The 12,404-nt window shown below is 39.7% G+C and overlaps 1 protein-coding gene across 1 annotated transcript; it reads right to left on the minus strand.

The window, feature by feature from the left end:
- Positions 1-301: 301 nt before the first annotated feature.
- Positions 302-10,209, minus strand: LOC135218510 (dehydrogenase/reductase SDR family member 11-like). The gene is made up of 7 exons (XM_064254875.1): positions 9,931-10,209; positions 7,328-7,478; positions 7,006-7,174; positions 6,787-6,916; positions 5,973-6,102; positions 4,647-4,799; positions 302-435 (listed from the first exon to the last, which is right to left on the minus strand). The coding sequence occupies exons 2-7, from the start codon at positions 7,457-7,459 to the stop codon at positions 400-402; spliced, it is 750 nt and encodes a 249-aa protein (XP_064110945.1). The 5' UTR covers positions 7,460-7,478; positions 9,931-10,209; the 3' UTR covers positions 302-399.
- Positions 10,210-12,404: the final 2,195 nt, after the last annotated feature.

The raw sequence follows: 12,404 nt of genomic DNA on the forward strand, positions 1-12,404 counted from the left end.
ATCAAAGGAAATGTTTAATAAAGAACACTCCAAAAGGCTTTTCTTTATTCTTTCCGGCTATTACATCATCCAAATTTATGACCAACGACATAAGGACATTTCATAAGCACTAAACCTTACAAATTTTTCAGGATTTACTCCAGATTTACATAATAATTACACATAGCAATGGATGCAGGTACAGGCGCTATAAATAGCCAAGATGCCCATTGTAAAAGACTGGGCCTAGTTTTTACAAGCGTTTTAAATGAAGAATGATCATGTTTGCGCTACCCAAGGTCCGAAGGAACTAATGAAGCAGGAGGAAGAACAAGAGAGAGAGAGAGAGAGAGAGAGAGAGAGAGAGAGAATTCTAGTCTCAGCCGACAGCGTTGGATACGCCAATTCTTATTTGTCTTACTATGTCCCCACAGGTTGTACTATGATTTCGTGAATCTGGAAGGGAAAATAGACCAATTAGTATTTAGTCTTTGCTAATGAATGAAAACAAATTCACCTGGAATCACTTATTATTATTATTATTATTATTATTATCAGTCGTAATTCGAATGGGTGGTATTTATAGCGTGGGGTTCCGGGTTGCATCCTGCCTCCACTTTTCTTTCTACGTGAGCTGTTTCTAGGAGCACACTCTTCTGCATGAGTCCTGGAGCTACTTCCTCTAGTTTTTCCAGATTCCGTTTTCTTATTTCTATTTCAGATCTTGATACTTATCCATTTTATCCCTCTCTTTTTCTTCAATCTTGGTGTCCCATGGTATTGCGACATCAATGAGTGATACTTTCTTCTTGACTTTGTCAATCAACGTCACGTCTGGTCTATTTGCAAGTATCACCCTTCCGTTCTAATACCATAGTCCCTGAGGATCTTTGCCTGATCGTTTTCTATCACTCCTTCAGGGGGTGCTCGTACCACTTATTACTGCAAGGTAGCTGGTGTTTCTAGCACAGGTTCCAGTGAGGGCTTTTGCCACAGAATCATGCCTCATTTTGTACTAGTTTTGAGCAAGTGCCAGACATTCGCTTGCTATGTGGTTTATGGTCTCGTTTTTCATATTGCACTTCCTGCATATGGGTGAGATGTTATTTCCAACCATCGTTCTTTGAACATACCTGGTTCTAAGGGCCCGATCCTGTGCCGCTGTTATCATTCCTTCTGTTTTTTCTTCAGCTCCCCCCTCTGTAGCCATTGCCATGTTTCATCACTGGCCAGTCCTTTAGTCTGTCTCATGTACTGTTCGTGCATTGGTTTGTTGCGCAAGTCCTCTTGTCTATTTGTCATTCTCCTGTCTGTATATTTCTGAGTCTTCGTCTACTTTTATCAGCCCTTCTTCCCATGCACTCTTGAGCCACTCGCCTTCATTGGTGTTCAGATATTGCCCCAGTGCTCTGTTCTCGATGTTGACGCAGCCCTCTATGCTTAGTAGTCCTCTCCATCCTCCCTTTCGTGTTATGCATTTGCTCTTGGGTGCAGTGCTGTGTGTATTGTCAAATGCTTCCTAGTTTTCCTAGTTTTCTGCGGAGTTCAGCCTTCGTCCATTCCACTACTACTGCGCTGTATCTGATTACTGGCACTGCCCATGTATTTATGGCTTTAATCATGTTCCCGGCGTTGAGTTTTGACTTGAGTATCGCCTTAAGTCTCTGCATATATTCTTTCCTGATCACGTCCTTCATCTCTTGGTGTTTTATATTCCCTCCTTCCATTACTCGCAGGTATTTGTGTCCTGTATCATCTGTGTTTGATGTTGTTCCCATGTAGTAGGAGTATCCCTTCAGTCCTTGTTACTTTGCCCTTTTGTATGTTGACCAAGGCACATTTTTGTATTCCAAACTCCATATATGTCCAACAGGCTCTCACAGAAATAAAGATATAAGTAAAAACATGAGTGAGTTAAGATTTAGAGTTGAAAAATACAGGAATGAAAAAATTTTTCGAAACTACACTTATAGATGTATAAACAAATAACAATAAACATGAATGGATATTCGAGCGTTGAGCGGGCTGCAAAACATTCGCCAAAGCAAATGCAATTCTCTCAGTGCATGTGTTCACATTTTGACTAGTGATCGCCAGAACAATATATATTGAGAACGGATGGACAAAGCAGGGTTTGATTTGATATAATCCTCCCCCAGTTTCCTTCGGTACAGAGGAATACATTGGCTACCACCAGACTGCCAGATATACATCCTGTATTGTGACTACCGATACACTCACAAAAAAAAAATACATTTTGTAAGGCTCATATATAATTGGACAGCATTTTCATTACAAATTACCGAAATATTGACCAATATACAGTCATTTTGTATTATAGGAGGAATATAATCGACTCATAGCCAATCGTGACTCACAGATCTTTGAGCATCTATAGATTCATTCTTAAGTTTCGGGAAAAATTTTGCGCGTGTGTGTGTGTGTGAAACTGACAAGCCTGTTAATTAGCTTAGACTGGGTTTTCATAAACTCGCCAAGAGTACCAATAGCCAAGGGGAAGGTTTTCAATTATAGAATTAAGTTGATCTGTGGCTGAACAGGCTTTATCTGGAAAGCAATAAGTACACTTAGCCCGAGTAGTACACTTAGCCCGAGGAGATATAGATACATAGAATATCTGAAGTGTATAAACACCATAAATACGAGCTTCTTGTATGTCATGTCGAGCCCTTTTCAATAAGTAGTACCATCATCTCACAGATAAATAAATAAACAAATAAAAATAACAGGAGTGACGAACCTATAATATTTATCTTTGGCTGAACACATTGTCTCTCAAATTTAAGTAAAGCCTTGTCCACGCGACCAGACTTTGTCTGGGAAACTTAGTTCGCTGTCAGACAAAATCTATAAAACAGAAATCTGTTGTCCACACGGCCGTGTCTGGCCGTGGCCACGGTCTGGCTGGCTAGCCGAAGCAAGTCTGGGTGGAGGTGAGCATAGCACGACAATAGCTTCAGGGCTCTTATAGCCAGAAGACAGGGAGCGACTGGGACTCTGTGCTTTATTGTAGGTGTATATTATATATATATATATATGTGTGGTGTGTGTGTGTGTGTGTGTGTGTGTCGTGTGTGTGCGTGTGTGTGTGTGTGTGTGTGGTGTGAAGAGAAGAGAACTGGGTCAAGAGGAATGGTGTAAAAGCTGGTTCATGACAAGGAACGCTCCAGAAGTCACGCGACGATTTCAAGATAACTGCGGAGGTGACCAACAAACACCTCCAAAGTTATGTAATAATGGACCACAAGACCTTCCATTCTCTATTTGACAAAGTTACTCCCTAGCAGAGAACAGAGGTGGATTATGGGAATATCGCTGCTGGAGTGATTGGAAAATGATGAAATAAGAAGGGCAGGCTTAGCACAGATTACAGAGGTGATAAGTTCTCGGCCATTCCATTGAGAAGTGAGAGATGTGTATATCTGGTGATAGAAGTTCACTCTCGACGTGGTTCGGAAGTCACGTAAAGCCGTTGGTCCCGTTGCTGAATAACCACTGGTTCCATGCAACGTAAAAACACCATACAGACAAACAAACAATACAGAGGTGATAAGAGAGTCACGATTGAGGTGGTATGGGCATGTGTTGAGGATGGATGACGAGGAGAGAGTGAAGAGGGCTTGGGAGGAACGTTAAGAGGAATAAGATCGAGAGGGAGACAGAGAATTAGATGGCGAGATAAAGAGAAGGAAGATATGGAGAGAAGAGGTTTGGTGGAGGATGATGCCTTTGCTAGAAGGCAGTGGAGGAGGAGAAGGCGCATCAGGCAACCGACACTTTTATGTAGGGATAACAGTGATAAAAAAAGAAGAGTCAAGTGAGAACAGAACAGAATATAGAATGTAGGTGCCAAAGGCCAAGCGCTGGGACCAATGAGGTCATTCACCACTGAAGGGGAATGGGACCAATGAGGTCATTCACCACTGAAGGGGAATGGGACCAATGAGGTCATTCACCACTGAAGGGGAATGGGACCAATGAGGTCATTCATCACTGAAGGGGAAACTGAGAGTAAAAAGGTTTGAAAGGTGTAACAGGAGGAAAACCTCAAAGCAGTTGGACTATGAATTCATTGTTAGCAGTGGGTGGACAGTAAGATGGAAGAAATACAGGCAGTCCCCGGCTTATGACAAGTTCGGTTTATGACGTTCCGAGTTTATGACGCTTTTCAATTATATTCATCAGAAATTATTTCCAGGTTTACGACGCATGTTCCAGGGTTATGACGCCGATCTGGCGGAAGAAATATGACTCCAAAATGGGAAATAATCAATATTTGAATTTTTTAAAATGAAAAATGCAATAAAAATGCAGTTTACATAGTTTCTAAAACACCCAAAGCATTAAAAGTAAGGCTTTCTTAGGATTTTTGACGATTTTCTGGCTTACAACGTGTCTCATGAACGGAACCCATCATAAGCCGGGGACTGTCTGCAAACGGAGGTACAGTAAAAGGAATGAAAGGGGTTGCAGCTAGGGGCCGAAGGGACCCTGCAAAGAACCTTAAGTAATGCCTACAGTGCACTGCACGAAGTAGTATACACTGACGGCACTGACCCCCTACAGAGTTTAAAAGTTGACCAGAGAGGCTTGAAGTTTTTTCTGGCCTTCAGTTTTCCCTAAAATGAAAGAAAAATTCCACTAACCTGGACATGAGGAGGGGCTGCCAGTGCGTGGCAGACGCTCGAAGCTACATCGCTTGAAGATATGTGGGGTTGGCTTGAGTAGATATCGTGCACGGATTGAGATTGCGTCATCCTTTCAAAGAACTCGGTCTTAACAAGACCGGGGCTTATGGTCTGTAAAAGGGGAAAAGCGGCAGACAAATGCATTAAATTCATTCATTTGTTAAGGTTGAAACAGACTTACACAATCCGTAAAAAAATCTTTTTAACCATACAGGGTAAATGATCGAGTGGCCTCCTGGTGACCACTCTCCCAGAAAATAACTAACACTTAGTACTTCGAGAGGAAACTAGAAGTCTCGAGGTGTTGATTCCACGGCCGCTGGCTCGTGACTGATGTCTATCCTGGGTTACATTTAGTGTTAAAGTTATTTTTTGGGAAGGCGGTCGCCAGGAGGCCATTCGATCATTTGTCCTTGTAAATACAGAATTGAAGTCGGAACATAAAACTTAGGACAAGGGAGGCCAAGCACTAATGGGACCTATGAGGTCATTCCGCGATGGAAATAATTCCCTACGGACTGCTCTATGAGCAAGAACCCGTGCTGGCATAGGGCTAGCTTAATCTAAAACAGCAATGTTCAAGAAAGTGTGGAAGATGAGACGGACGAAAGATTATACGAATGGAAGTATTGCACAATGAACAAAAGGGGTTGCAACTAAGGGGTTGAAGGGATCCTGCAGAGATTATTTAAGTAATGCCTATACAATGTGTAACTTTACAGCATTGGCGATGACCTCAAGAGAAACAAGGAACCAAATTATTTATTGTAAACTTACCCTGGGGATGCACATTATTAAAACGGTGAAGACGTGTGTGTAACACTAAATTAGGACGGACCAACTTATTTATATTTTATTTTTTCCAGCCAGATAAAATGTCCTTCTAGAGCAGGGACACTTATTCTTCGTATGGTATATGCAACGAGAATCACGAAGGAAATTTGTCCAAGATAATAACTGAAATATCGGTAACTATCCTCTTTCCATTCATTCTCTACAACTAGTATCAGTTAGAATTTCAGTCAAAGTCTTCAAATTAATTTACTTTGTATTATTTGTTTGTGCTTCTCTTCATTTCTTTCGACATCCTTGACCTTTGCTGTTTAGTTTTGTTTTACTTTTCATAAAATCATGCCAATAAATGCATCTTGGTAGACATTAATTCTTTTCGTATAATTCTGAGTAATTCAGAACCGACCCTGTCAATACAACAGGTTCTCATTCCACAACTAGCGAGAAGAAGAAGAAGAAGGAGCAGAAGAAGAAGAAAAAGGGACCACTCACAGAAACTCTGATGTTTGACTTCAGATTTCGAAGTTCTTGTCTGAGGCCTTCAGTGAGAGCGGTCACTGCAAACTTTGTGGCCGTGTAGAAATGTATATTGGGGTAGTCGAACACAACATGACCACAGACGCTGTGGAAAGAAAACAACGCTTTAATCAATAAAAAGTGGAATCTTGATATACCCATAGATACTATAATACTACTACTACAACTAATAAGAATCTGGATTTTACTCTGAGGGGTTGTCTGCCCTCGGGACCAGACTCATTTTACCTCAAATGTTCTAGAAAATCTGTCCCGAAGGTTTTGACCGAAATCTTGTGGGATGGGTCTATTCTAAGAGAGAATGTGGGCGAAAAGCCTGGACTGTTTATGGAAGACAAGCCTGGAGTGTATGAAAGGGATTGTTGAACCAATTCTCCTTCATGGAAGTGATGTATGGATGTTGAATGCCAATTAATGAAGAAGGTGAAAGCCACACTCATATGGGGGCATGAGGATTTGAAAGAAGGAAATGTGGAGGTAGGTGGAAGTGGTAAAAAGGTCTGCATAGGTGAAGTGATGAAATGGATTGAAACGGAAATTGAAAGTACCAATGTTTGAAAGCTGTGAAAGGAGGAAAACTTTGCACTTGCACTATGAAACAATTGTTAGAAGAGGGTGGGAAGTAAGATGGAAGAACGAGAATATGAACAGAGGTAGAGTAAAAGGAATAAAAGGGGTTGCAGTTAGGGGCCAAAGAACCGTAAGTAATGCCTATATTGTGCATTAAGGTGCACTGATTGCACTATCCCCCTGTGGGGTATGCACATACCTGCTAATGTGAATGATGTGTCCATCGTTGACGCCTCTGTCCCTCATCGATTTGACGGCTTCTCTGGTGCAGTGGCACAAGGCAACGACATTGATGTCTAACATTTCTCTCCATTCTTCCGTGTTTCCTTCTGAAAACCGTAAAAGCAACATGAATTAACAATTGTTGGAGAATGTCGATTCAGGCATATGAGATATAAAAAGAATGACACCTTCTCACCTAGAAGACTATGGTTTCGTGACATGCCAGCATTGTTGATGCAGACATCTACACCTTGGTGTTCCTCCTTGATGAAGGCGAAGAGGCTTGCGATGTCCTCGTCCTTGGTCAAGTCACACTTCACAGCCACCAGCTTTCCTGGCTGTTCCTTGAGCTCTCTTGACAAATCCTTTGGACAGAGATGTAAAAGTCAGACGCAGAGCAATAGCACATTTTTCCATGACCTAAGCTAAACTCACCTAACCTAACTTTTATCCACACTACCATTATATTAGTATCATAGAACTGATGAGGCTTTCATTTAAAAGAACCAGATACCCACCTGTATTTTCTGGACATTCCTGGCTGCTCCGATGACCACCATTCCATACGAAACGAGCTTTTCACAGATTGCCGCTCCGATGCCTGCACTGGCCCCAGTCACCAGCGCCACCCTTCCTCTCCATCTCTCCATCGCTGGTCAGAATTTGGCGCTTGGATAACAAACATCAAGTTGTTAGACATTTATCCAGTCCTTCTGAGTGAACGGAATATAAAATTTAGGCCAAGGACAAGAACCTGTGAGCAGTGATGCCAACCCCTCTGACCCTACGCCCCCTACAGGAGACGAGAAATTACCCTACATGACTGAAAATGACAAAACATTCTGATAATGAATAAATCTTTAGATTATGTTTATATGCAATATCATGAGTACTAATAAGCATATTGATCTAAAAATACCTTGTTACCGTTACCCTACACATGAAAATATTGCCCGGCTGTCTAAGATTTTGCCCATAACACTGCCTGTGAGGTATTTTAAGCACTGAAAGACGACGATAGCTAGGATGGTGGAAAGTAAGAAGGAAGAATGAGATGATGAACGGAGGTACTGTAAAGGAAATAAAAGGGGTTGCAGAGAACCATAAATAATGGCTAGAGTGCCACACGTGAGGTAGCCTATACACGTATGGCACTACCCAGCTTTAAGTCCAGTTCTCCTGTTAGTACTAAAGGATATTTAAGTACAGGACCTGATTGCCCAGTATAAGTGACGTTAGTTTTGACAGATCATCAACACAATACCTAAGCTTTTGGGAAAATTTTTAATCAGAATATTTTCTTCTCAAAATTTAAAAAATGAAAACTCCCCATTCATACTAGTCTCATAAACATATGGAACGTCCTTGTGCTTAGAAATCGGTACATTTTGGTGGTCAAAAGGTTCCCTCGAGGTAACTGAATTCAATATTTACCGCGTCTTCTGTATAGAACACATTCAACAAAATATTTTGGACAATTTAATATTTCTGGAATAGTAAAAAAAATATATTATGATCTCATTTGAGGAAATTCAAAAACTCCAAATTTTGACGAAGGCTCCCATAAATGTAAACGAAAAAGAAGAAATTTCAGAATTGAAACTATTAATTATTATGAAAAAAAGCATTTGGCGTTGATTGTATAAAAAAAAAAAAAAAAAAAAAAAAAACAAAGTTCTAAAAGCACTAAAAGCACGACGGATGTCCATATCTAAAAACCACAGGCGACCGTTATTTCATCTTGAGATGAGAATTTAACTGAGGTGTATACTACACATCGTTAAGCTGAAAAAGCAAGGCATCAACTTCATCCAGAATGCTGAACCAAAGCACACCAGAAATGTGGATGATATATTTTGTACTAGGCCTATGAAAATACTGATGCCAAGTCGAGAAGAGCTCTCTACGTAGTTAACAGTATGCTTTTACGTTCCAAGTTCCCAACTGTCGAAGCAATCGCTCTGTCTAAGTCACTGGCGTTTTCGTTTTATTTTTTATTCTCACTTCTCGTGCTAAAAGACCATCTCAATAATGCCCATGCAACTGGGAATATAATTCCTCAACAAAGTTCAGTCTTCAGAAGACAGTGTGCATTTAGCAGCGTTGATGACTACATAAATTCTTGGTGGTTTTCTACAACATTCTGTCTGTCTGTCTGTCTCTGTTATTGTTAATTACAAGCTAAGCTACAGCCCCAAATAAAATAACAGAATGCTACAAGACAAAGGGACGCCAGGAAAGAAGCCCAGTATACAAAGTGAAATGAATAAGTCAAATGACAATTACAGTACGAAGTGATTATAAGCGTGCTAAAAAAATAAATAAATAAATAAAAAGTTAAAAAAAAAAATAATAAACGCACCAAATTTGTACTTCCGGAGTTAACGATTCAGTTGCGTGACTTGGAAGATCGTGTTTTAGTTTGGTAGCTGCTAGTATAAAACTTCTAGATAAAAATGTGGTACTAAACCTCACAGAAAAAAAGCTACGTTTAGATTCGAGTGTGTAGTGTAGTAATTAAGGTACTAGACGTATAGTTAGAGGCGATCTAAATGCAAAGTATGGTCAGAATTACGAATGATATTGGACAATTTGTTAAATACGCGCCAAAGAGGGGTTCAATATTCAATACACGACAGAATAAAAGAATTCATACATTTTCTCAGGACAGACAGACCTCCGAAAATCTTAGAAGACTTAATCAGTATACAGAGTTTTTGCGCATGTAAAGAAGAGACGGACTCTGGATTATATTAAAAAAAAAGTTGCTTTCCACTCAGGAACTGGTAACGAAGATCATGAAGATCGTTCGTCACGAGAACATAACCCGTTTTCATTACTGCCAATTATGTCCGTTAAAATCTGTCATAACAGAACTCGTCACTGACAGTGGAATAGTTGTGCTTTCTGATTTCACGCCGTCAAGTCTGTTAGCGAGGAATTATAGCATAAAATAAAAGAAAATGGAAGGCTTTAGCAGTAGTTTTACTACTTTTGAGACGGTTGACCCAAACCCTCTATATCGATCGATGCAGCAACGGTCTCTACCGATATTTACGAAAACCCGACCATTGTAATGGATTATCATATATTAAGAGATATCTACCGATGCTCAACATACCTTTGATTACTCAGAATAAACAAATGTAGTTCGACGAAAGGTAAACACACAGAAAACTTGAACGAAAAGTGACGCTCTCTCTCTCTCGACGCAGAGACAAGTACCAATTCTACTTCACGACTGACTGGCGCTTGTGCTCAGAACTGACTGGCTGACTGTCTCTCACGGGTTTGATGGGGGAAATGTTGGCGTTGCCGAAGCCCGAGGGACATACTTTCATACTCTGGTTCTTGTTTGAACAATAAAAAAAGCAGTCATTATGAAAAGTTGCCAGATACTGCCTCGTCGTTGCTAATCCTCTTCGCACTTTTACGTTAACCCGGTTTTGTTTATCATTCTCCGATATCCTTGCTTTCTCATTTTTAACGGATAATAAACACTTATGACTATACTTTGGACTTATATATTCCCTGTCTGACGATAAAAATATGGATCCATTTTTTTCTCGACAGTCCTTCCTAATGCCCACGATTTACAAACACTCGTATAAACTGTTACGTAAATTAATGGATTTTTCATTCTTGTAAACCAGGTTAAAACTTTGATAAATTAACCAAACTATAGTCGATTCATTTAAGGTAGATTCTTGCGCCTACGAGACGTTTGTTTGGCGGCCTCTGATTGGCGGTACCGGGAGGTAGGCCGCTCGCTCATTGTGCCATATTTTCGTCTGTGACTTAGAAAACATGCAGTATGTTTATATTTCTTCATTTATCTCACGTTTTCCAAAAGATAATAAGTTTTGGTCATGTCAAAGGATTAGGTATTAATTGTACAACTAAATAATCTTTTCTGAAACCAATTAGATAAAAAAAAAACAAAGGAATTACAACGAGTAAAAGTGAAGAGAAACAATTTCAATCTTTACATCTGTTTTTATTTATCATCGGATTTTTAATAGTCATACGATCAAGATGAATTACAACTTGTATTTCATACAATAAAATCACCCTGAATACGCTGGTGCTTTCAGATTTTGGATGCGTGTAATATGTGAAGAGAAAATAAGAAGAATATGTCTTATTATTTTGCAGCCGTACTTGACTCAGCCTGATAGGAAATCTATCTTTTCTTGATTATTTGTTTTTTATCATTTCACAGAAATTATTTCATATCACTCAAATAAGTCTCTGATGTCTCTTTCATTTGAAAATATATTTCATAAAATAAAATTAGAAACAATATCTTGAAACAACCTGATTAAAGTTTAGGCTGAGTTGAAGAGTGTGAAGTCGTCTTTCCACAGAGTTCAACTTCTTTGCTGGATTGAATTCCCCGCGGCCCGCATGGGTCTGAGCTAACGATACCAGATGCATCCATCTGATTATTATTATTTTTTTTCCTTATCAGATATGCCCAGACATACTATATGATATTGGATTTAAAATGTTCGACAGTTATAATGGGAATTCTGTGTATTTATTTTCAGAAAATGTAATAATATAACATGGTAAATATTGTCGAAACTGCAACCTTTTATATCGCTAATTGGCAACTCAAATCTCTCGCTGAGACGACAAACGCAACGACGACCCCTTGCCAATTCTCTCAGCAATACCGTCAAACTTGAATCATTTACTGATGCAACATAATGAGACATATTCTCCATTTTCTCCTCACATTTTACACGCATCCAAAATCTGAAAGCACCAACGTATTCAAGGTGAATGAGTTGTATGAAAACACAAGTTTTATTTTATCTTAATCGCGTTAATGATGCAAATCCGATGATAAATAAAAAACAGGTATAAATAATAATTGCTTCTCTTTTCTCTTTTACTCGTTGTAATTCCTTTGTGTTTTATCTTATTGATTTCAGGAAAAGATGACTTAGTTGTACAATTAATACCGAATCCTATGGTATGACCAAAATTTTCCTATCTTGAGCAAAGTGTGAGTTGATTGAAGAAATATAAACATAATATTGCTAGTTTTCTAAGGCACAGTAGAAAGCCTACCTCCAGGTACCAGCCAATCAGAGGCCGCCAAACAAACGTCTCGTAGGCTCAAGAATCTATCTTTTAAATGAATTGACTATAGAGATTTTAATGAAATACGAAGTGGCAACTGTCCCGAGGCTTCACTCAGACTCGACTCTCGAGCGTCGTGTGTCACTGCCGCTCCCTTGGTTCCAACACTCTCTTGAGTCTTGACTGTCCCTACCGGTTGCATGCCGATGAGCCTACTGGTATGTTTTCGGATGATCAGATAATTGTGGATGATGGAGTTGTGTGTGAGGATTTAGCATTGACGAGTAGTGAGTCTGGTCATATGACTGAGCCTTTTAAGAAAAAAAAAAAAAGAGGAAAAACAAGGAAAGCTCGCAAGGAGTCGAAGCACAAGGAGGTACAGCAATCATTTGTGAGGAACGAAATGCTATTGGCTTGGCTAATAAGAAGGAGGGTGAAAAGGGTGTGAGAGTCGAGAGACCTTGTATTACAAAATAAAAATACCGACGTCTCTTCTGATGAGGA

Source organism: Macrobrachium nipponense, chromosome 9 (assembly GCF_015104395.2).
Source record: "Macrobrachium nipponense isolate FS-2020 chromosome 9, ASM1510439v2, whole genome shotgun sequence".
Lineage (NCBI taxonomy): Eukaryota > Metazoa > Arthropoda > Malacostraca > Decapoda > Palaemonidae > Macrobrachium > Macrobrachium nipponense.